Consider the following 26497-nt stretch of genomic DNA (forward strand, 5'->3'; position numbering starts at 1 on the left):
TAATAGTGTAATTATTTTTTATGAAGAGTAATTTATAACAATAAATTTGCAATGTTACTTGTAGTAACGGTAAGTTGAATTGAAAAGCTATAGTAACATTATTTTTATTGCTACATTTTTACAGTAATTTTATTACTAAATTTTTTTCGTTACGGTAACTTTAATATTAAATATTTAGTAACGTTAGCTTTCTTACATTTTAGTAACAAATTAAAACTTAAACATTTAGTTTTGAAACTTAATAGTTTTTTTCCTGCTACTTTCCTAAGTAACAGGAAAAACATTCATAAAACAGTTATTACGAATAAAAATCTCATGAATAAAGATATTATGTATAAAGAAAGTTCATAGCAATTATCAACTATTTTTTGTAATTGTGAATTTATTGCTATATTTTTATTTTCAGTATCTTTAATATTAAATTTTTTGTTAGGGTAACTTTGATATAACAGATTTATTAGCAATAATTTAATCTGAAGCTTATAATAACAATTTTAATATTGAATATTTAGCAACATTAGCTGTTTTTGCATTTTAATAACAAATTAAAACTTAAGCATTTAGTTTTGAAACTTAATAGTTTTTTTTCTGCTACTTTCCTAAGTAACAGGAAAAACATTCATAAAACAGTTATTGCAAATAAAAATCTCATGAATAAAGATATTATGTATAAAGAGAGTTAACTGTGTCAGTCTCTCTCCCGATTCCGAGAGACATTTAAAAGAATCTCAGGACTTCAAATAGATGAGTAGCGTTAAAAATCTGAACGTCTCCTTTGTCCGTGCTCACAGAGGCCAGACTTAGGTCCGGATACTTCCCGAAATAGCTGTTCCCATATTTTCAAAAAGTTGCTTTTGGAAAGTCGCCAAACTTCGCCCGAAATACCGACTCTTGGCTTTTAGAACGAAAAATTTTTTAAACTAAGGTAAATATGCGTGCTTTTTGCTACCAAATCGTTTCTTGAACTTAGCTTTGAAAAGTCAAACATAAATTATGGTGTATAGTGTTTTTTAAACTTAAGCGAATGATTAGGAAATTGGCGAAGAGTTTATTGAATCCTTTCGTGGTACTACATCAACAAATAGAAACTGGAAAAAGGGAATGTAGAAGGGGGTAATTTTAAAATAGATTTGTAGGGTTAGCGACCCCACAGGGTCTCGCGCCGTCGACAAGCGGTAAACAAACGATGCTGCTTTGATGCTTCAATCCTTGGATTTATTTCTTGACTCTCCATCATTTTTTTGACTCCTTCAGTTATACTCCATCATTATGTAGGTTTTCATTATAATACGTCATTTTTTGTAACTATTTATTCAATCTCGATAAAATTTGTTTATAATTTGATCCATTTTACAAAGGATTGCAAGCTTTTGTGGAGCTTTTTTATTACAAACGTTTGCACAGTTTTGGATAAGTCAACAAAATCATATTTAATGTATATATTTTTTTTTTGAAGATTCTGGGAAAAATTGTTTGGAAAATAGTTTGAAAGTTAATTAAATTTTCAACAGAAACTAAACTAATTTTTATCGAAATTTTTTTATTACAAATCAAGAGAAATATCTAATTTAAATTTAAAATATCTCTTGGTAAAAAAATAATAAAGAAATATCTATTTAAAAAAAATATTTAATTATAAGAAATCCAGTAAATTAATCAACGAAGCTTTACGTGTCCCCTGAATGTTACTTTAATTTAACAATTACAGGAGGATTGTTATGAATAATCATTGTGAGTTTTTCTTTTCTAATCAGTCATATTATCTTTATACTTATTATTAATTTTAATAAATTGAAAGATATATCTATCTATTTGGGGAAAATTGTTTTTATTGCACTTTATTGAAATTACTTTATTGTATTTTCGTACTTCATTTTAATTCTTCATGTCCGAACTTGTAAGTTTTTTTTTGTTTCAAATTAAATTAAATTTATATTTTTAAAAAAATTTTTCATTTTAAATGATTATTTAAAATAACACTATAATCCTTGTTTTTTTAAATTTTAAACGTTATTATTTTAATTATATACTTGAAAAATGACTTGTGAAACTATTATGCAATTTGATTAAGTTTGTGAAGAATTGCAATCTTTACTCGAGCTTTGTCATTACAAATTTCTTTTACGTTAATTACGCTTTAAGTATTTGCCCAAATTTTACAATTTATACGCAATCCTAATAAATATTATTAATAAATCAAAATAATTACTCATCAAAATTTAATTATCTTTTGAAATCATTAAATATTTTAATTTGAATGACCCATCCCAAATGAACTAATGATAAAAATTCATATAATAAAATTTATCAATTATTTTTGACCTAAAGACGTGCGATTGGATTGGTGACCTTACGATAGATGTATACTACTGATAAATTAATTTGCTATATAACATATGACACTTCTGTGAAAATACTTATATTGTGTAACTAAATATTTCCTTAAATAAATACATTTATACTAAAAATTAACTTCCGTATAAAATTATTATTGTGGTACTAAAACTCAACTTTTGTGCAAAAATTACTATAATTTGCGTTATTGTTTGTAACTCAAAAGACATGGGAAAAGCTGCAGAATAGCGAAACAAACTAGGATTTACCTGTTAACAACAAAGGTGTAAATGAGTTAACCGTTCCATGATAAAGGAGTTAACCGTTTCATACATTCAGATGACTCAAAATAGCATATGGTAACGCTTATTTGTGTGTTGATAATATAATTAAGAAAAGGGGTATTTATTTTATTACTTTATTGTATTTGTTTCAGTCTCGTATAATAATTTTTGCAATAAATTTTGTAATTGCTTATGTCTATTTTACGTATATGGTGTTACACATCTAGCTTGACTAATAGAACCATAAAGAGAAAATATTAATATGAGAAATACTGAGCAATCTGAATACTACGCTTTTATTTTTTTAAAACTATTTATGCTTTCGAATTCTACATCCTATAACAAGCTCATGAACTCAAGTTCATGAACTCAATTTTTGAGTTATTCCGCTCGTGGTTATTTATTTATTAATTTCATACTTATTTGAAAATTTATTTTAAATTTTAAAAATACGCTTCCGAAAAAATCAGTTCAGCGTTGAAGAATAATATGAGCTCTTTGAACTACTTAAAAATTTAAATTTGCATCAAAATGTCACTTTTTTTCGTTCTTAAAAATTTTACGACAAAAAATATGTATTTTTACCACCAAAAAAACTATTTTAGATTGAATAATAAAAATTGCGGGGATGAAAAATGAATATGAATAAAAATTAAACGTGAATCACAACGTTCATATTCGAATATTCTTTAAGTCGTTAGTTGACATGTTTTCAGGAGAAATGTATTTACGTCAAATATTAAAATTTTTCAAAACGATATTTGTATAAATTTTGATATTCATACGAAGTTCCATAATTTTTTGTGTGGATTTCTTTAATCAGTAACCATTTTAATAATTCTAATTGAATTCTTACTGACATATGTCGTGCTTTTTGATCTATTTTTTTAAGATGGCTTTAACTGTGAAAAAAATATGTCGCAGCAATATATAAAACTGTTTCTGTTTCTATCTTCGAACACATTTGGAAGTATCACTAAAATATTCAAGCTTTGAGAATCGTTCTTTAGTTTGTTTATTCAACGTTTCGTTTTGTTTCTTTAAATAGAGTAAAAATTCGTTTCTAAAATTGTGTGGCAATTGTTACTGTGTTTTAGGAAAAACAATTTTGTAACTTAGTTTTAAATGTAAACGCAGTAAGCTTCCTTGAAATGTCATTTTCTTTGAAAGTTCTCCTAAAACATTTAAGAAACACTCTCTTAAAATAATTCCATAATATTTTCTTAAAATATTAAAAAAAAATAGTAAAACATTCGAAAAACTTATTTTAAAGCGACAGTGACGCAACATATTTATATCTATTGATACCATAAAATGTTAACAGTTATAAATTATCTTGTATCTTGATCTTCTAGCTATTTCTCATGTTTTTAAATTATTATTTCTTTATTATTCATTTTGGTTTGGTAGTTTTTTTGGCTAACCTATAGTATAGTAACCTATAGTTTTGTAAAAGTATACGGGATGAGTAAAAATTACGTAATGCTTGAAGAACATAAAAAAGAAGAAAAATAGGAAACGAATATTGATTTTCTGGCATCTTTTAATTTTTTACTCCTGATCAATTTAAGTGAAATCTGGATATTAATTTATTCTATTTTTTTAAAACTAATGGGGTGAAATAATGCCAAAAGGAAATAATCATTTTTAATTAATATTTTTGTCTTTAAAACCATTAAAAAGAAATATTTTTTCCATAAAAATCTCAGCTTTTTATTTTAAGTGTGTACTCCATTTTGTAATTTTCATACAAAAACGGAGGCATTTTTAACTCTGGAACCAATCTGTGCATTTTTAATACAATTCACTATCATATTATTTTATCATATCCATATTTAACGCCACTTCAACACTGGAATCAGGAGGCGTAATTTTTTTTTATTCCATTAAAGCAATGGAACAATTGCACCCATATTTTTTTTTTATCCATGAATATAACTTGACGTAACTTTTATTTATCCAATACACTTTACATATAAAGTGGAAAGAAGGGATAGGATAAATAGTTGGAATAATTCTGTTATTTTCAAGACGAAAAATTTCAGAAAATGATTTTGCACTTTCATGTGAAGGGAAACACAAAACTACTAACATATCAATTATTACTAAACTACATAAATTTTGCGAAGTAATTTATTTTTAACAAATTTCGTATTGCTTGGCTTTAATTTATTAATTTTAATTCGATGTCATACAGTTAATAGTTAGGTAATATTTATCTAATGACCTCTGCATATTTATTTATTTTTAAAAGAGCAGCTGTAAACTTTTCAAATAGCTAAAATCAGGTAAATAAAATCTAAATTCCACTTAATTAATATCCTTTTTAACTAAATAAATATTAAAAATATATTTCTAAAGTTGTTGTTTATTTTTTAAATAGATTTTACATAGTTGGAATCACGAATGCTAAGTCTCTTCCACAGGGGAAAATCAGCCCAGAAGAAATATGTTTCTTTCAACCAAGGGGAAAAAGTGAAGAAAAAAAAACTTTTGTTTCAATAAGAAATATCAAATATTTTTAAGCGGAATGTAGTTTAAATAATAACATCTAGCCTTTATCAATCTAGCCTAAATAATCGCATTGATTCGCAAACTTTTTAATTTAGCATTTTTAAACTTGTGAAAATTAAAAAGCAACAATCGGGAAGAAATATTTAATGGATTTTTTAATAAATTAAAACTACTAGTCTTTCAATATTTCACGTAAATAAGCATATTAAAAATTTGTTTAATACAAAGAGCCATTACATTATGACCACCCTCCATCTATAACAATGGGCTCGCCCAGGTTTTCATGGTTTCTCGCCCAGGAACAATGTTTTCATGAGGCACATTAGGACCCATAATCCTCATAGAACAATCCCTGACGTCTGTAAGCTACTTGAACGCAGTTGCAGACCAGGTTCACCCATTCATGGCAACAGCTTTTCCTGCGGGAGGTGGTGTTTACCAACAGGATAATGCACCATGTCATAAGGGTCGAATCGTCGAGGAACACTCCAGTGACTTTCAAGTCATGTCTTGGCCCCCAAATTCGCCTGACCTTAATCCAATAGAGCATTTGTGGTCCTACTTGGAAAACCAAATTCGTGTTGCCACGCTACCCCCTCGCAATGTGAGAAAATTGCAGGACCAGTTGGTGAGCGCTTGGTACCAGATACCTCAGACTGCCTATCAGCACCGGGTGGAATCAATGCCACGGTGGGTCCTAGCAGTTTTGAGGGCTAAAGATGGTCCTACATGTTATTAGCAGGGTGGTCATAGTGTAATGGCTCTTCGGTGTAAATATATAAGGAACTGTTGTAATATCCTAATCAAAATTTGCATATGCTATTAAAATTACAAATCACATACTAAACACTTACACTACTACAAATGTTGTCTTTGTTGTTGTCGTACGCCGTTAAGGGAAGGAGTGCGATTGTTCTTGTTTTCCAGTGTCGCCAAGAATTCGACTTCTGATCTAACCATACGTCACACCCGTTTATAGTGTGGACCCATTCATATGTTATTTATTCATCCACAGATGGTAATTTTGACCTGAACCAGAGAACGATCAATCTCCAATTCAGTAACCTCAGAGGTATAATTTGTTACGGGAACATGGAGGAGTTTGCGATTCGGCAGATTTACCAGGCTTCTAGGCATCTTCGGCTGGATAATCAAATGCTAGTACGAATATCAAATCTAATCTTAAATAGTATGATATATAGATTTTAAACCGTCTACGCTAAAGTGTAATAAATAATAAGAAAATAGTTATCTTTTTAAGAGAATTACTGTGATAAACTTTTAACATTCTGCTACTGTGTTAAATTGAATTTGCTCACGTCTTAGCTGTTCTTATAAAACTTATTTCTAAATTATATTGGTCGTTTTTCATTTTGTTAAGTTTCTTCCATTGTCATAAAAGGAATGCGTTTCTTTCACACAGAATGTCAGTCCTGGTTGGAATGTAGTTCAAATGTCAGTTATTAGTTAATATATATGTGGTCGAACAATAATTAAAACATATTTCGTTACGCATATTAATTCACGAATCTACCTATTATCTTTTTTTCATTTAAAGTTTGTTCCATTTTTATTTTACTCTCTTTTCATAAGAAATAATGGCTTTAATAATAAAATGTACGTCTTTCCCACACTAGCCTCACATTAATTCGGTGGCTTGTGTAGACAAATTCAATCTTCAATATTTTTTAAATAAAAAAGAATATTGAAATTGAAAAATATACATTCAAATTAGCTTTTGTGAAGCTTAAAAATAAAGATAGATGCTCAAATTTAATAAAAATTTTAATGGTTTCTTAGTTTTATAAAAATGCTATCACATAGCATTAGTTTTTAATTTTCTTTAATTTTATCTTATAATGAGTATTTCTTCTTTCTGAATAATTTTTCTTAGAAATTTTATTTACTCATAATCTTGAAATATTGTATGTTGTATAATCTTGAATCTCTTTTTAATAGGTAAACCACTTCCTGGAATTTGGCATACTGGATTAGTAGCTTATGGAAGAGAATACTATTTCTGCTCAACTGGCATAGAAAGCTGTAGGCCGGTAATATTTTTTAAAGTAATAGATAATATCGGATATTTGTTATGTATAATAAAATTTTTGAAAGAGCCTGAGTTATTTTTTTTTCCTGAAAAGAAAAATAAATAAATGACATAAAATTTCGTACAATTTTGAAACAGGATTTTTCTCTCGTCTTCGAATAGCTAGGAGGTTTTTATTATTTTTTTTTCAACGAAAAAGATATTAAATGTAATTTTTTAATAAATTAGATTCTTTTTAGCTTATTTTTTGGGTGCTACATATAGATATTAAATTATATATATCAATATATAGCTCAAAATACGTCAAATTTAAATTATTAAGGGAACACAGCAGTGATTACCTAAAATTAAAATAAAAAATCTGCACTTATGATAATTATAAACAAAAATTATTTAAGTGTTTCTTTCTTTTTTCATTTTTGTTCCTCCTACCTCGCACATGTATTCATTAAATCTAGGAAAGTTGAAAATGAAATACAAACTGTGCAAACTACGATTTGCTGTTGTTGTTTCTAATGTCACTTGCTATACCATGAAGCTTGCTTGGTGAAACCATGCAAAATCATGGCAAAGGGTGCGTTTCTTGTTTTGTGGCACCACATATGGCCGAGAACACGACTTCAGCCACACACACAGGTCACAGCCCGTTTTCAAGGGGGAGCCGGAATCACGTTTCGTAATTTGGATCTGAATCAGAAAACGATCAATCTCCAATTCAGTAGCCCCAGAGGTAGTGATTTGTTATGGGAACTTGGAGGACTTTGTGAACCAACAAATATAACGTGCACCATTCGCATAGTGCATGGGAAATCTTCGGCCAGCGGGGATCGAACTTGTGACCTCTTGAATGTGGGCCCAATGCCCTGCCAACCAGGCTATCCCGACTCAACTATGATTTACAATAGATTTAATTCTAACATTCAACTATGAATATTTTACCAAAGTTACCAATGTATAACTACAACATTGAGAAAAACAATAGTTATATCAGTGTTGTTTGACTTTTAAACGCAAGCGTATTATAAAGCAAATTGCTAATTTCAATTAACTCAGTTACAATATTTAAGTAACTGCAGTTGCTAAAAGATGTAATTCAAAGAAAGCAATTTTATCTTCGAATAAAGTTAAAATTAATCTGATAAATTGTCGAATAAAGAATAATTTGTTTTTGTACGGTTTAGGTCAGCCAGAATTCAATTACTGAATTATAAGAGGAATATAGGCAGCAACCATACATAGTGAATTAAAAAAATATTCTGCAAAAACTTTAAAATTACTATTTTTTCAGTAATTGCTTCAGATGAAAGTTCTTCATTATGAACTATAATTATTTTATATTTTTAATCAGTGTTTTCATTTCTTTAAAAAATTTGCATCGTGCTTGCTCAAGTTTATAACTAGATTTTTTTTTTCTTCAGGGAGAAACTATTTTAGGAGAGCCAGATCAAATATTAACATTAGGGAAAACTGAGCTGCCTTATAGTGTATTTCTAGAATACATCTTTGCACTTGGAGAAAGTACATACAGGTACGAATTTATTTGTTGAGAATTAATAAATTTGTTTTTACGAATTCTTCATAATTATATTTTATCAGCTTCCATTTTATAATTCAAATATTTCGTTCAAATAAAAAAAAAAATAAGACAGTAAACAGAATGTTTGATGCTCCTCTAGGCCCGGATCCTATCACTTGTTGGAGCATAATTGCAACACCTTCAGCCAGGAAGTTTGTCAATTTGTGATTGGCTGTTCCATTCCATCCGAAATAAGAGAACTGCCGCAAGAAATTTCTCAAAATAAGTAAGTACTTATTCAAATCGAATCAGTAATACTTGAGAGCAAATTCAAAATAAGTATTCGTTAAAAACTCTAACAAATGATCTGCACAAGTTTACAAAATATTTTCTATAATAGTGTTGTCACTATCCCGTTTCAGACGGAGACGTAAAGAAATGTCAAACTATTATTAAAACGAGTGATGCTTAATTGTGATAAAAGGCACTATTTTTATAGGTAATTTTCCTATCTATATATATATATTTCTCTTACACGGCGACAAAAAAAAGCCTCATTACAACTCCCCGAATGGCAACGCTAGAAAATCGACCAATGATTGCCGCTAAAAATGTCACATGCCAAATTTAGCTGAGATGGCTCAACATATAGCGCTTTTAAAAACGGAAACTGAGATAAACAGAGAGAGCATAAGCTAGGCAGAAGTGAGTAGCCTATGTCATTAGATCTCCATTTTAGTATTTTGTCGAAAGCGCTTTTTTCACGAATTTATATATTACGAATTTATTTGACGATTTTTGATTTATATCACGAATTTATTTGTTTTACTAGAATTTATTTGTTTATGCAGGTTTTTCCATTGCAATTCACTTATTTCAATTTTTAATAGACTTAATTATAGCCAAAATTTTAACCTTTTTAAAGAGATATCAGTTTCAGAAATTTTATCTTAAGATTTTATACTGTAGCACATTTCGAATAGGTTTAACGAATTACATGTCATTTATTTGAATTCAAATTTATTTTTATGACTTAGAATTTACTAAAAAGATGCATTTTTTTTTTAAAAATAAAAGTTGTTACATGGATTGGAATGATTGTTTTGAATTCTTAGAATTTTGTGCATTTGCAATGTACCTAGTTAGTAGCGGGCGAAGCGAGCTTGGTTTTCGAAGCAAACTATATAAGATTGCGTAACAATTTTCGAGGGTTGGCGAGCGTTAGCGAGCAGGGAGCGCAGCTCACTAGTAAATATAATTATCATTCTGCGAGTAATTATTGTCATTAATAATAGTTTGGCAATTTTTGCGGTCTCTAATAATCAAGTCGTATCTTGATGTTTTTAGCTAAGGCAAACAGACGATCGATCCACTTAGTTGAAGCGTGGATTTTTTTTTCGCTTAATTTTCTATCCTTATTATTTTAAACGCAACACAGAAGACAAAAGGTGTACTGGGTAATATATCAGAACCAACTCTTCTTCGTAATAAACGTTTTGATTTAAGCAAATCATACAGACTAGACTTACAAGAAAGGAAAATCTTACAGTTGCATTGAAACCTAATACTGTATACTCTCAAAAATAATCGGTCACAAATTGAACCGAGATAATAATTGTTGAACGACAATACAGTTCAATTTTTATATTATACATTCAAGTTAAATAAATTATTGAGCTGATGCATGCTTCCATTAAAGTTGAGAGTAAGTTTAATCACAATATCAAATCATGAAATTAAGTTACTAATAGTTAATAAATATGGCAACATGGTTCACCTTAAGACCATATTAAGGATGAAGCAATTTTAAGCGATAACATGTTTCAACACGTTTCAAAATTTATAATATTATAGGGATGTTCATTGCTATTGTTGATTTGATAGCAAATTTACTAAAGTTTTATACAGTTCATGAATTTACGCTGATAATATAAGATTATTGTATATGTTACCGGCAAAGTATGAAATTCGGCATTATATTTAATGCCTAGGCATTATATATAAAGCTTATATATAATAGTTTCAGGCATTATACATAATGCCTAAAACTAGTCGGCAAAGTATGAAATGATTTATATTTCACAAATGTCCTAGGCATTATATATAATGCCGGATGCTATTTAGGCAAAGTATGAAATAAACGTCCTGATGAGGTTATTATGTAAACGATGTGAATGTTTCTGTGAATGACCGAAATCGGTGGTTGTTGACTTTCACCGATGAATGTTGACAATCACATAGTCGCTTTGGTGAATGTCCGAAATATTTACTACATCCGATTTGATATTAATTTATTCGTGGATATAATTACATTTATTCGATATTTTAATACTTACTGACGGTAGATTAGAAGAAACATCAGTGTTTGGAGTATCAGGCAAATATATACCGGGCAATGATACTTGACCTGAAAAAATATCAGTGTAGGATATACCGGGCAAATGTATACCGGGCAATGGCACTTGACCTTAAAAAAACATCAGTGCAGGGTATACCGGGCAAATGTATACCAGGCAGTAGCATTGAACCTTAAAAAAACATCAGTGTAAGATATACCGGGCAAATGTATACCGGGCAGTGGCACTTAACCAGACCTAGTATGACTAGATCTTTGGTAAATGTCTGAAATATATACTAGGTCTAATTAAGTGCCACTGCCCGGTATACATTTTCCTGGTATATCCTACACTGATGTTTTTTTAAGGTCAAGTGCCGTTGCCCGGTATATCCTACACTGATGCTTTTTAAGGTCAAGTGCCAATGTCCGGTATACATTTGCCCGGTATACTCTACACTGATGATTTTTTAAGGTTTAGTGCCACTGCCTGGTATGCATTTGCCCGGTATATCCTACACTAAGGTTTTTTTTAAGGTTCAGTGCCATTGCCCGGTATACCCTACACTGATGTTTTTTAAGGCCAAGTTCCACTGTCAATAAACAAATATAATGTTAATAAGCGGTAAAACAAATGAAAAGATTACGTATTATAAGTTTACTTTTATTAGGAAACAATTAAAATTATTAAGTTAATTAATCGAAATTGTTGAGTTATTTACTTTTTTTCAATTTTTTCTAAAGAAATGTTAAGCTCATTTTTTCGGGAGAATAAGAAGCAATTATAGCTTTGATAAAGGGAATAAAATCTTTCACGAAGTTAATGCTTTATTTTATTTTTATTACTTATTTATTCATATTAATAATTTTTATTTTTAATATCCAACTACGATGTGAATTTAAAAAGGCTAAATTGGAAATTTCTAGATTTCAAACCTTTAATAAAAATTTGAGATAAAGAAAAGCAAATTACTGTAAGCAGTTACACTTTTTTTTAAATTTAATTTCTTAGCATTTCGGATTTTCTTGTTTAATTATTTTAAGCAAACGCAGATGAAGGTTGAGCATATTTAAATTGTAATTTTATATTGTCTTGAATTTCGTTCTTTAAAAAACAGTTGCTCAAACAAAAAGTTAATTGAAAAGCAATATCATTGTCAATTACATTTAAAATAACAATAAATACTCTATATAAAACCCTTTTGCGCTAATTTTTTTTGAATAAATTTTATCCTTGATGAAAATAGTGTTAATGATTAGGCTTATAATTTTGAAAAAGTAACACATAAAATATAAATTTTAAAGATTTAATCATATTAAATTTATTCTAAATTAGCCTTAAACTTTAAATTTCATTGATATTTTTTCAAAAAGTTGCTATAAATAAAAATGTGGATACTCAAATAATTTCTATACATTTTGATTTTAAAAGACGGTTATTTCATGAATAATTTAAAAATTAAAGTAAGTGTTCCATAAAAACTATTTTTGCGGTAATTTATATAAATAGTTTTACATTTAAGAGAAAAATTTTAGCGACTTTATTTGAAAAAATTGAATAATGTCGAACCTAAAAATAAATTTCGATATTTAGCTTAGAACTATTAATTTTTAACAAAGTTAAAAATAAATTTTTTTAACTTTGAAATGAATTTAAAATAAGAGATAATGCATATACTTTTCTTCCTTAATGCATTTATACATATTATATATTTTTGGCATACATGTAATATAATTCATTAATATAATAACGTAATATAATTCATTTTTCTAACCATTTTTTCAAAATATTCTTCTATAAATCTAATATATGGTCCTAATTAAACATTTTTTTTATTCATTTCAACTTAAAAACACTATTATTGAGACTAAAGCAAATAAAATAATCACAATATTATTTTTTAAATTAATTTAATTTTAATGGTAGACACGTTTGAAGGAAATATTTTTAATGATTAGAGTCAAGATTTAAAATAACAAAAAAGAAAAACGTAAAAAAACCTTATGAAAACTGAATTTTTTATTTAGTTTTTTTCAAAAGGTAAATAATAGTATGGCTATTCAAGTGAAAGTTTTACATTTTGTTTGAAAAAGAATGTAGTTAAATAATTATTAAAAAAACAATAAGTATTTAGTGAAAAATATTTTTTTTATCCTTTTATTATAAAAAGATTTCATATTTGAGAGAAATAGTTTTAATAATTACAGGGGATTTAAAATGGCAAAATAAAGCAAAATCCAAATCATTGTTTCCTTAAAATTACGATGGAAATATTTTTGTGTTTAGAGAGTTTATCAATATTTTTTTCCGTTTGAGATTGAAACTAGTTCTAGTTGGAATATTATTTGTTGGATTCAATATCTTCATTGTAAACCTAATTGGATCTGTGCAGTACAACCATAACATATAACTTTTCTTCCTTCTTTTCGATTCACCTCGCTTGTCAATAATTTATTAATTTTAGTCATCAAATGATTTTATAATCATTTGGTAGTGATAATAATCAATAACTCTCATGACCGCACTAAAACCAAGAACATTAAGCAGTTTCGAAGTCATAGTTTAAGTTAAATTAAGATGCAAAAATCAGAAAGTATTATTTAGGGATAATTTTTTTTAATTAGAATGATTAATTTTGATTATATACTTTAAAATAAATATATAGCACGAAAAATAAAAAAAATGGACCACCCTGGATAACTTTTGGTCTAATGATTGGAGTTTCACTTTCTAGAACTCAATTTTAACGGTTTGAAGACTTCAAATATACTAATTAAATAGTGCAAACAATAATTAGTTTAAGAATTAGTACAGATTATACAAATTACATGTATACAGATGTAATACAGATTACAGCTCCCCTCCTCCCCATATTTTAAGGGTCGGAAATCGGAATCCGTTGAAAAAAGGCATATCATTCAGAGAAAGTATGTTTTTATGTCAGATATTGTAACTTAAAATATCGTCTTCTCTTATTAATTAGCATATTTGAGGATACCCCCTCAACTCATTATAATTGAATCCTAGAACGTTTAAATCCGATTATTAAATCAAAAGTTATTCAGGGCAGTCCGTTTTTTTTTCTGTACATAATAGCTAAAGGGGTTTATTTACTTTTAATACGATGTAAGATTTACTTGCTTGAATTTATGATAAATTATCATAATTTTAATTTTTATTTATAAAAATAAAAGAACAAAAGAAGAATTATGGCGTGACCAAAAAGGAATTGCTTTTATAGAAGGTTAAATAAGACTTTTTTTAATTTACCTTTATATACATACATATAGTAATGAACAAAGTATTTAAAAACTTATTGAACACGTTTAATTTCGTTTTAAAAATTTAAAAGAGAGACAAATCCTTCTTGTGAGTTGCATTGAATAACAACATTCAACGGATTTTCATCCTTCAATTGCATATGTAACAGGTCGTTATTCATTTAATTTTAATTCATTTAAGTAGCAGGCTGTAGTAAAATTAAAATTAGACTAATCTTATTAAGTGGTAGGATAATTAACTTATTTTACTAATATTAGGTACTTATAATAGGTAATATTTTTTACTAGTAATAGGTAATATTTTTTACTAATATAATTTATTTTACTAATTAATATTAACTTATTTTACTGCTGTAGGAGAATTAGCTAATTTTAATATTTATAATAACAAAAGAAGAACCGAAGAATTGTGGCATGGAGAAGAAAAAAAGAATTGTTTTTATAAACGATGAAATATGGCGAGCTGTTTATTTTACCTTTATATGCTTACAATAATAATAATTAAAAAAATTATAAATTGATAATGAACGCAAAATTTTATTATTATAATCCAAAGGACAGAAAACTAGTCTTGTGATTTTACTAGTAACATTCATCCGATTTTTACCCTTCAACTGCTTATGTAACTGGCCATTATTCATTTAAGTGGCAATCTAAAATAAAATTAGGTTTATTCTTTCTTTTTTTTTTCTTAAGTTAAGAAGTAATTGTTTAGAGATGTTCACCAAACTTTTCATAATAGATAGCCATCTTTTTTTAGATGAAAGGCATCTTATCTAAACCTTATTTAAAAATAAACTTGATTGAAATCAAAAATTTGAAAACAACGTCAATTGTTGTCGCACTTAAGTCATGACTTATTCTCTTCAATTAGATCCCTCTGCGTGATAGTTTTGTAGTAGTACATTTCCTACACCATAGCTACCAATAACATTAGGTAATTTAAATAGTTAAACAGCCAGAGATTTTGTTTTTGTTGGTATAGACTTTATATTTTAAAGTTCCTATTCATAAATACTGAGAAAAGTTTCAACATTCGACAGGTCATAATGTTTCTTTTTTTTTGCTCAAAAAAGAGATACATTAGAAACAACTTTTAATTAAAAATTAAACTTTCAGTGTATTTTTATTTGTCTGTTTTTAGTGTTGTAAGAAAAAGTACTTAAGTATAGAAATAACTTGAAATTAAACATTCAACTTTCTGTACATAAACTAGAGAATTTTGGTTCCTTGATACACATCTTTCTATCGCTGTGAAAAAAGGTACTAAACAATGGCAATAATTAAAAAATAAAAGTTTAAGTTTTTCACTAAAAATTTGAAATTTTGAATAATTGTTTTAATTTAAATTTTATCATAGTTAATACAATGTAAAAAATATTAGGTTAAAATTTTTGAAAAATAATCGCGCAGCTAAAGAAATAGCGTAGTATTTAATTTACTTGATGGTAATGTTTCAATTTCTTAATAAAAAAATTTTTTTAATTTTAATTGTTTTTTTTTGTTTGCACGCTTCAACGTTTATTCCAAACTTAGTTTCCGATCTCCTTTAAATTAATCAGGAAGAGTCAAACCTTAGCTACTTTTACGAAATTATATGTACGAATATATTACGAAATTATATACTAAAATATAAAATATTATAGTAAAAATAATAATAATGTTTGAAAATATATACTTATAGATATTTTTCTAAAAATAAAAGTGTCATGAATTTATCCAGCAAATCTGGCACTGTATAACAAAAATTGCGTACCAACATTTTTTCTTTACTTATAACAAAGCTAAAAGGAGACCTGCGTAGGTGTTGTGTTCTGTCATTCGACTTTTGAAACTGCAACCACTGCCAAAATTAACTTTTTTTTTCAAAATTAAAAAAAAAGCTATTTACGTAAGCAACCATTGTGAAAAAGAAAATATTTTGAATTTATTTTTATTATGAACTTTTGTCTATAAAAATATTTATTTAAAAGTGCACTATTGATAAGAAGTTTATACAAATAGTGCTTTTTAATTTTAAAAAAAAACAAGGAATTCTTTTTTTAATCAATAAATCGTTTTTAAAGGACAATTAAAAGTATTTTACGCTATTTTGAAAATAAATGGCGACTTTTGAAAGTTTGTTAATACCAGTTGCTAAAAATTTGTTGTCGGAAAATTCGTTAAAAATGTGTAACCATGGGTGCAGTACACGCTGTAAAAAATTTCGAGTATCTGAACACCTAAAACGGTCCCAAAACTTTTACACTGTGGTGTAAAACAACTATAAGTAAAATAACTACAACATAAGCTTTTACAAGTGGTGTTCCACTACACCAAAACCCAAAGAAAGTTTCTGGTGCTGAGAAATCTTTAGAATGTTCTTATATACAACTTGGTGTAGAGCTGCCGCCACCAACCACAGTATGTATTATTAAGATACAATAAAATTTATAATTGCAGTTAAATATTATACGTATGAGACACATTTATGTAATTTTCGCGAGACAATATAAAATAAAATTCCGGAAATTAGGTAGCATGAATACACTAATTCTTAAAATAAAATGAGTTGTTAATGAAATATACACGTAATAGAGAGAATATTAAGACGAATTCGAATTAGGCTTAACGGAGCAGAAGCGGATAGAAAATATGCATTATAAAATTATTTAATACAGTTATACAGTTTATAGAGACTTGAAAATTAAAATAGAAATATTCTTATTATACAACTAAAAATATGCATTCATATTTTTTAACTGCGCAGTACAGTTTCTGCTGATAAAAAGCTACATTAAAAACAACCGTAAACACTCGCCAACTCGTTCTCGATTGCAAAAAATTGCAAGTGAAATCAAAACAAGTCAACATTAAAGTTTTCGGAAGCGAAAATGTTTAACATATGGTGTGAAGGCGAGTTATCTTAGTGTAAATGTTTTGTATTTTCAGTGTTTAGAGTTTTTACACTCTCTAAAGCACCAAAAAAATACATACCACCAACAATGTACATAGCACCAAAAAAAAGGACCACCCTGAATAACTTTTGATCTGATGATCGGATCTTTATGTTTTAGGACTCAATCTTAATGGTTCGAGCGGGTGACCTCAAATATGCTAATTAAAAAGTGCAGGCAATATTTTAATTAAATACAAAATCAGACCCAAAAACGTACTGTGAATAAACATACCTTTTTTTCAATGGATTTGGATTTTTGATCCCCAAAATATAAGGGGTAGCCGCAATCTTGGAAATATGATCCCCATAGTTTGGTCAGGAGAGCTGTCCAAAATGAAGATTCCTTAATGGTAATTTTACTTTTTGTGTATTTTGACTTATTTCCAGATTTTTTAAATGACTTGAAAATTTTCGCACACAGTTATAAATTTCATCTATCCAAAGATAATTCCAGGTAAAAAAAAAATTACTAAATATTTATCATTTTTTATTATTTTATTAAATAATAGTCAAAAAAATTTTGAATTGTAAGGTATACAATGTTTTGCATCAGTTTAAAGTATGTAATTTTACATGGCAAAATTTGAGCGAAATCGGTTGAACAGCCTCTGAGAAATCAAATTTTATAGATCAGACTTTTTTAAAATTCAATTCCACTGATTTAGCTCAAATTTTGCCTTTTGCCATCATCTTCTTTAAAATGATGCAAAAAATTTTATATCTTCCAATGAAGATTTTTTCGACCATTTTTAAATGAAATAATGAAAAATAATAAATATTTACCAAAAGTTACTTTTTAGATGAAATTATCTTTGGATAAACAAATTTTACAATTGTGTGCAAAAAATTTTCAATTCGCTTGAAGAGTTCACGAGATATAGCGAAATACGCGAAAAGTAAAATTAACATTAAGGGGTCCAAACTTTGGAGGGATCTCCTGACCAAACGTTTAGGAATATATTTCCAAGATTACGGCTATATTTTGGGAGTCGGAAATCCAAATCCGTTGAAAAAAAAGGTATGTTTATTCAGAGAAAGTACGTTTTGGTGTCAGATTTCGTAATTTAAAATATCATCTGCACTTATTAATTAGCATATTTGAGACCACCCCACGAGCCATTAAGATTAAGTCTTAGGACGTGAAGATTCGAATATTACTTCAAAAGTTATTAAGGCTGGGCCGTTTATTTTTTTTTTTTTATTTACCCATTGGGTGTTGTTTTGGGTTTGATGGCGTGCATACCTTATTTGGACGTCATCACACTTTTTAACTGTGTTCGAGACTTTTTTTCGCATTTTTCTTTTGTTATGCATTAAGTTGGTGAGTTTATTTTTGAGATATGAGACCAGAGATATCCTATAAATACTTCTTGAGTTGTGAATAAAAGAGAATTTCAACATTTGAACGATATTTCTGTTTTAATTGTTTTAATTAAGAATCAGAAATTCTAACCTACAGTTCAAACTGGATCGTTTTCAGTACTAATTTGGGTGAATATCACAAATAAAGAGGATCCAAAACAGATTAACACGGTCCCAAAGGTTAGAGTTGAAGCATAAAAAAACGACGCCTAGGCCTAAATATACCGAGGCTGAAAAGACTAAAGTCAAAGAACGTAGACTAAATTAGTAAGGAAAAAAAATTACACAACAACCATTTTGCAAATGGGTACCATGGGTAGGTACCAACCATTTTGCCTATGGGATCGCCTTTCGGCAATTACATTTTTTTAATTGATTTTGAAAATTAAAGAAATGTCAACGATGAACTGTTTCTTTTAGATCTAAATACAGTCAAACCCCGCTATAGTGAACACGGCTTATAGTGAACTCCCGGATATAGTGAACGAAATGTTCGGTCCCTTGCCTTGCTATACACGTATAATGTTATTTTTAGTGGATATAGTGAACCAAAAAAGTGAGGAAGTTGGATATAATGAACTTTTTTCTGTCTTCGACTGATTCCCCCCCCCCATTTTCTTTGTAATAATTTTGAAATTTGTAGTTCAAAATAAATACATATACCGATTTTTAAAACCATCTATAGAAACTACTTTTATGTGCTCGAATGGCAGGTTAGACAGGTATAGAAAGCGGAATAACAGAAATTCAGGAAAAATTATCTGAGAGTCGGGAAGTGTTTCCATATCTGATGTTGAGGATTGCTCATCAGCTAAAGATTACTAATTTTTATTTGTACGCAAGACGAAGAGTGATGAAAAATAACACATTTTTTGCTACTACATAATATTTTTCAGTCATTTATATGAATATAATGTAATAAAAGGGAGGAGTTTGGGAACCATTAGTGAAATTGCCTGCGTAACGGATATAGTGAACTCCCGGTTATAGTGAACCGAAATTTCGGTCCCTTGAAGGTTCACTATAGCAGGATTTGACTGTAACTGCAAATAAGCGCAAATTACTTTTAACGCAGGTAGGAAGTGAGCCGCGATTGAAAGACTTTACCTTTAACGCAGAAAAAGACGCCAGTGTTTCATGCTGTATTTTATATTTCACTCAAATACATCACAATAATTCAAAACTAAATAAAAACAAACACATTGTTTTTTTATTTGTTTTTTTAACACACTGTACATGCAATTTCGATTCGGTGTTAACAGGAGAAAAGCGTTCCTTCACTCAGATTTAAGGATTATTCAAAATCAAATTCGGAGCTATATCACACCACAGTTTTTACAATGTACTTATCATACATGAAAATTTTAGCATATATTACTAGAAGTTTAAATTGGAAAAATGTAGATATTTATTTGCTTTTCATTTAATCCATTATGCATTGTACTTTTTTAACATTAGTACACAAACGTGGCTATTAAGCCTCCTTTATATTGAGACTTTTCCTTTCTATTATGCTACTACAATGATTGCATTATGCACCAGGCAGCCTTTATTTCCTAAATTAGCTGGTACCCGTTGATCTGAAGCTGATTGGGCTTAAATTCACCTCCGGATATAAAACCGCAAATCTTCTCAATATTATTTCCGTTTCTTAACCACTATGCCCCATCGCTCTTAATACTGCTACAATATTCACAAATATAGTCCTTGTAACTTTTCCTGGTGATTTGCTCTTACATCAATCGAAAAACTGCAAATTATTGTGAAGATACAAGGCCTGAAATATTGCTCTGAAAAACCCAGATTCTTCATAATAATATCTAAGAGCCTAACTAATACCTACCTCTAATCCCTCTCTAGAAGGCAATGGCCTAACTCATTGTGCCATTGAGATTCTTATTATAGAATCCACAAATCTTAGTATCTTCTTCTACTTTTTTCCTCATGATGTGCACTCACTCCAAACAAAAACAACATAATAAGCTACAACGGTCGACAAAATTAAGAGATGGAAGACATTTTCCCGAATGTCTAAAGAAATACTGAATATAAATAAATGAAATTTGGTATGGATATAGCTTATTCCATGATAATAAAGTATGCAAAACAAAAATGAAAGTGCCATTCACTGGCAAGACCTATTGCCAATAAATTCAAATGTAGTCTGAACTTAAGGATAAAAGATGATAATAAAAGTGAGGCAGTGAGGCGAAAAGCGACAATACGGTGTATGGCCACCCCTGACAGACAGACAGCATGCACTACGAGTATGCATGCTAGGAGGACTTGTGGAAGACCCTCCCATTCTTCCACCAGAGCAATTTTTAACTCCAGAATGGTTCTGGGGGGAAGTTGGCGCATCGCAATAGCTCTCCCAAGAGCATCCCAAGCATGTTCAATAGGATTCAGGTCAGGGGATTTGGCTGGCCAATCCATTCGTTGAATATCCTCGCTTTCCAGATACTCATCAACCATGAGAGCCCAATGTGGTCGCGCATTGTCGTCCATAAAAATGAATTCAGGGCCAACAGCGCCCCTGAAGATGCACATAGGGCTCTAGGACCTCCTGCCTGTACCTCTGGGCATGCACGGAACCATTGTTGAACACATGGAGTGGTGTGCGGGTATCTTGTATGATCCCTGCCAAATCATGAGTCCTCCACCAGCATAATGGTCCCTTTTGATAATGTTGCTGGATGGTATCGGGTTCCAGGTTCCCTTCATATCAATAACCGTCCAGAAACAGCGTCATAGAAATGCGCGTCGTAGAAGAATATAGCGTCATAAAAATGTGCGAAAATGCTTTCCATCTCTTAATTTTGTCCACCTGTGTAGTTTTAATCTTATTCTAATAAAATATTATTCAGAGTTTAATGAAATTTTTTTTTTTTTTTACATTTCCGACTAATGTTGTCTTGTTATTGCAAACGTTTTTCTCGACTTTTGTTTTTGAATATCTTCCATATAGTGTAAAGGTCATAAAACTTGTTCAATTGATTTTACAAAATTGCAATGAGTTAGTTTCAATAATTTTGTTCACATTTTAATGAAAAGTTTCTTTTACAACAATGGAATTTAATTTTGAACAATAGCCTTCAATAATTTTCAGGTTCGTATCTTTGGGGTTTACGGTTCTCTTTCTTTTTTTCTTACATAATCTCAATAGACTTACAGAATTTTTTGTTGCTTTTTTCCAGTCTTTGTCATATTTTTTCATTTTACTTTCCTACATATTTTCCTTTCTATAAAAAAAAGTCAGATATATTTGTTAGTCATTACTCAAACAAAACGGTGATAGTAAAAAACTTGATACAGTGATGTCAACTTTTCACTGTTCATCACTTATTGTAGACTTTTTGTTACTTTGATCTAGCTAAAAAAAGTCTGGAAAAGGTGATTCCTATTCTTTACTCCAAACTTATTTCAAATTACACCTGAGTTTTAAAAGTTACATCATTTATTGTAAACTTAATGCAAACTTCTAGTTACTTTTGTATAACTAAAAATATCTGAAAAAGGTGATTCCAATCCTTTACTCAAAACTTATTTTGAATTACACCTGAGTTTAAAAAGTTACATTACTTGTTCCAAACTTTTAGCTACTTTCGTATAAATAAAAATATCTGGAAAAGGTGATTCCAATCCTTTGCTCAAAGCTTTTTTTGAATTACAACTGAGCTTTAAAAGTAACGTCACTTATTCTAAACTTTTAGTTGCTTTTGTATAACTAAAAATATTTGGTAAATGTGATTCCAATCCTTTTTACTCAAAACTTCTTTTGAATTACACCTGAGCTTTAAAAGTTACATCACTTATTCTAAACTTTTAGTTACTTTTGTATAACTAAAAATATCTGGAAAAGGTAATTCCAATCCTTTACTCAAAACTTATTTAGAAATACGCTTGAGTTTTAAATGTGACATCACTTATTGTAAAATTTTTATTACTTTTGTAGAGCTAAAAAGAAAATTCGGTAAAAGATTATGCCAATTCTTCATTCTAAACTTGTTTTGAATTGCATTTAAGTTTTAAAAGCTTTATCATTCATTGCGAGCAGAATTTTTATTACTTTTGTCGAACTTAAAAAAAATTCTAAAATTTTGAATATCAGCTAATGGTGACAGATGCAGATGTCAAACATTTGTTTGAAACAAAAAAAACATGTTTATCACCAGGAGGATGCATCAGTTAATAAAGTTCAAATTTATTTTAAATTTTCCACGTGGCACATATGGAGGATGTGCTCATCTCTTGCAATTGTACTTCTTTTTTCTACAATTCTAAATGAGAAGACTGGCGCTGAGGCGAAGTTATTTCTTTTTTGCTTATTCCGTGTAAGAAAACTTAGAAGAAAAGTTATTTAAGGACTTAATGGTGAGGTTCGGCTTTTGGACGCGCCATCTGCGCCTCCACACAACTCTCTGTACGCTTAAAGGTAAGTCTGGCTGAATTTAGTCTCTTTGTTTTCAAAAAATTGCCTCAACGAATAACAAAATTATTAATATAAAAAGAGTTTTTTTTCTTTAAAGAGTTATATAATTGACTTATGTAATGACATGAAATAATCTTACATATTTTATGAATATGTTTAATGTGAGAACATATACATAAGAATATTTGAGTACCAAAAAACTGCTGCCATATTTGGCTTTCGTTTTCTTGGGCTGCTAACTCAGATAATTTTTCAAGTCCAAAATATCTAAATATTGTTCTTAGCTTTTTTAAAATGTATAGATTTTTGACAGTTATGAACTGGTTCATCCTTTGTTAGATCTTTTTTTATTTGATGATGTGCTTTTTTATTTAAGTAGATGCAAATAAACTGAAAAATAAAAAAAACGAATGTAAATAAACTGAAACTGAAAAGATGAAAGGTTATTACAGTATGGTTTAAACCAGCAATTTATTATTTCATTTTTTCGTTATTTTATTACTTATATTTATTTTATTATTTATATTTGTTTTATTATTTATATTTGTCTCATTATTTATATTTTCTCTATTTATTTGTTCATTAACTAGTTAATTAAATAATTAGTCTATTTTTTATGGAAAATAAAAATATGAAGATCATACAATATATTTTATATGTTTACCAAATTTATGCTTCAATTCAATAATTTACTAATTTATTATTTCCTTTTTTTAAAAAAATTAATTTAATTTTAATTATTTCTAAAAAGAATAATAACCTTCACCTTTATTGATCTATAATATATTTGTTTTCATTACTCAGTTAATAATCTTTATCTAATTTCACTAATAATTATTATTAATTTCATTAATAAACAAGCCTTTGTTGAAAGATTAAAAAATCCACTTTTATGTCTCATTTTATTTTTTATTTATTTCATTTCAAAATAATATTATCAAAATAAACAAAATAATTTATTTTAGTTTCGTTTTGGCGTTAAAATAATTTTTCTCGAAGAACCAAGTACCATTTGTGCTTATTTAAAAATATCTTGGTATAAAAAAAAATATTTTAAAATATGACCTTGACATTTTTTGGTTTATATTGAATTTCATTTCATTATTCAGACAAAAACATGTATTTATTTATTAATTTCTACAAGTGATAAAATAAAACTGTAGAGAAAACTTATAGAATTCTTATATTATTTTTATATAACTTTTTCTTATAACTTTATATATATTTCTTATAACTATATTATTTCTATATAACATCTTCACTTTTTTCTAGGTGTTTTCATTTGTTATTTAAATTTATTTGCACTAATTAACATTCTATAAATAAGGATGCATTTAAAATTTTTAGTAAAATTAAAAAATGGTTAAATAACAAATATCAAGCTATAAAAAAAGTTAAAAAAAATTTAAATTGATGCCAGTCTAGTACTTTTTCGTGGTACATAAGTACTTTTTGCATCATAGAAATTAAACAGAAAAAAATACAATACTGTTCTATAATGTATTTAATATGATGTTTAAAAAACACTTAGTTGAATTATTATAGTGATTTAGTTATTAACTTAATAGTTATTTAGTTAATTTATTCTAAGAGTGCATGAGAAATAATTATCTGAATTTAGATCAATATTCTCTTTGTATCTAGTGTGGAATAATTGAAATACACTATAATTTGATGTTAACTATGATTTGATGTTTTACTTGATATAGGAATTAAAATAGTAAGCGTTGTTTTTTTATAACGCCAGTTTCTTAAAAATAAATATCTAAATTTTATTTTTATCAGTTCATATTATTTCCTGTTTTGGACTAACAGTTTATTTTTTTTAAAACCAACTTAACAAAGTTGATATAAAGTGTTCAGTTCTCAATGTTTTGCAATAAGTTTTTCCACATTATAAACAAATGCAAAATTAAACACACAAATAATTAGACAAACCTGATTGCGTACAGCGAAAAAAAATGTATAATCAAAACTATTGGAAAATTTACCGGTTTTTTTGGCTCTATGGGAACAGAAAAAACTCGGTTGTTTTAACCGACGCGTTTTGGTAATGATTTTAGTAAAATGAATACAAAAATATTGTGTCATATCATTGATAGAATTTGGTAAATTTGGTAATTTTATAATGATAATGGTTTTTATAATGGTTTATAATGGTTTTTATGACATTACATAAAAACCATTTGCTTTGGTTAAATTTACTTTCAGTCTTGTATTTTTTTTAAAAAATTTGAGGTAATACGAGCTATTATTGTGAGAAAAAAAATTTCCTGTAAACCCTTTACCATATGAATGGAAAAATTACCAAATGAATGGTTTGAACACCGTGCATTTTAGTTTTATTAACCAAGATTTTGGTGTGTCTTACCAAAAATGTCATTACGATAATTGTAATAGAGTTTTTTTTTCGTGATTAGCTCAATGGTTTCTTGTACACATGTGGATTGAGACAACTATGTAGAAAAATTATTTTTACTTAGATTGTCCGATCCATATGCAAATTTTTCTCGAGATGACCTACTTTTTAAAATACGTTTGTAAAACTAGCAATTATATTGACATTTCTACACTGAGTTATCATGTAAAAAAATTAAAACGCTTTATTATTAATTCCCTCGCGTTAACAAAAATTCACAATTTTGTGAGAATGCTTCTCCCTAATGCACCACATTAAAACGACTTTCAAAATGTTTTTTTTAGAAATTATCAAGGGATTTACTTGAAATTTTCAGTATAATTTTGTATTGTTAGAAACAACTTTTGTACAAAATTTCAAATAAATATTTTAAAATTTAAAAAAAATGAAATTTAGAATTTAGATTGTTTTTATATTATTCCTCGCATCTGCAAGTTTGTTAAAATGACACAATTCTTTCAAAATATTATATATTAGGTAACATAAAAAAGTTGTTGGGAGCACCTTTTCTATTTTTTACTGTAGAAACAAATAACAGGAAAAAAGTAGTCAAGGAGTAGCATCATTAGATCGTAAAAAATATAAATTAATCATATATAAATTTAATACTAAAACTAGCAATTTTCAGCTAGATTTTAAAAACTTTTAAAACAAAGCTTAAAAACTTTTAGAACAAACTTTTTAAACTTTTAAAATAAAGTGTTAATAACATAAGTATACACTATGAAATTTTCAGCTCAATAGAATAATTTTTACTTAGCGGGAACAGTTTGAAATTCGTAACTTTGTCAAAAAGGATATTTTGAGAAAAATGGGTTTTTCTAGTTATTCATCACGAATTCTACTTTAGAACAAATAGTTCTTTTTTTAAAAAACACAAATAGCTATAAATAAGGGCTTATGAACTAGTTAAATATTCAGATGCTTTAAAATTTCAAAAAGTAAACTTAATTTTCAAGAACAAACAAAAACGTATTTGGGTATACAGCTAGCTACAGATAAGAAAATGTAAACAAAGCTGCGTAGTCAAA

The 26497-nt window shown here is 28.2% G+C and overlaps 1 protein-coding gene across 1 annotated transcript in view; it reads left to right on the forward strand.

The window, feature by feature from the left end:
• Window positions 1-26497, forward strand: part of LOC107455922 (uncharacterized) — a 62079-nt gene that overhangs the window by 20264 nt on the left and 15318 nt on the right. Inside the window, exons 2-4 of the mRNA XM_016073650.3 lie at window positions 7092-7183; window positions 8601-8710; window positions 8859-8984. Of these exons, the coding sequence (XP_015929136.1) occupies window positions 7092-7183; window positions 8601-8710; window positions 8859-8984 (328 nt within the window). The remainder of the gene's footprint in view (window positions 1-7091; window positions 7184-8600; window positions 8711-8858; window positions 8985-26497) is intronic.

Source organism: Parasteatoda tepidariorum, chromosome 2 (assembly GCF_982258835.1).
Source record: "Parasteatoda tepidariorum strain Cologne lab strain chromosome 2, Ptep-v5.0, whole genome shotgun sequence".
Lineage (NCBI taxonomy): Eukaryota > Metazoa > Arthropoda > Arachnida > Araneae > Theridiidae > Parasteatoda > Parasteatoda tepidariorum.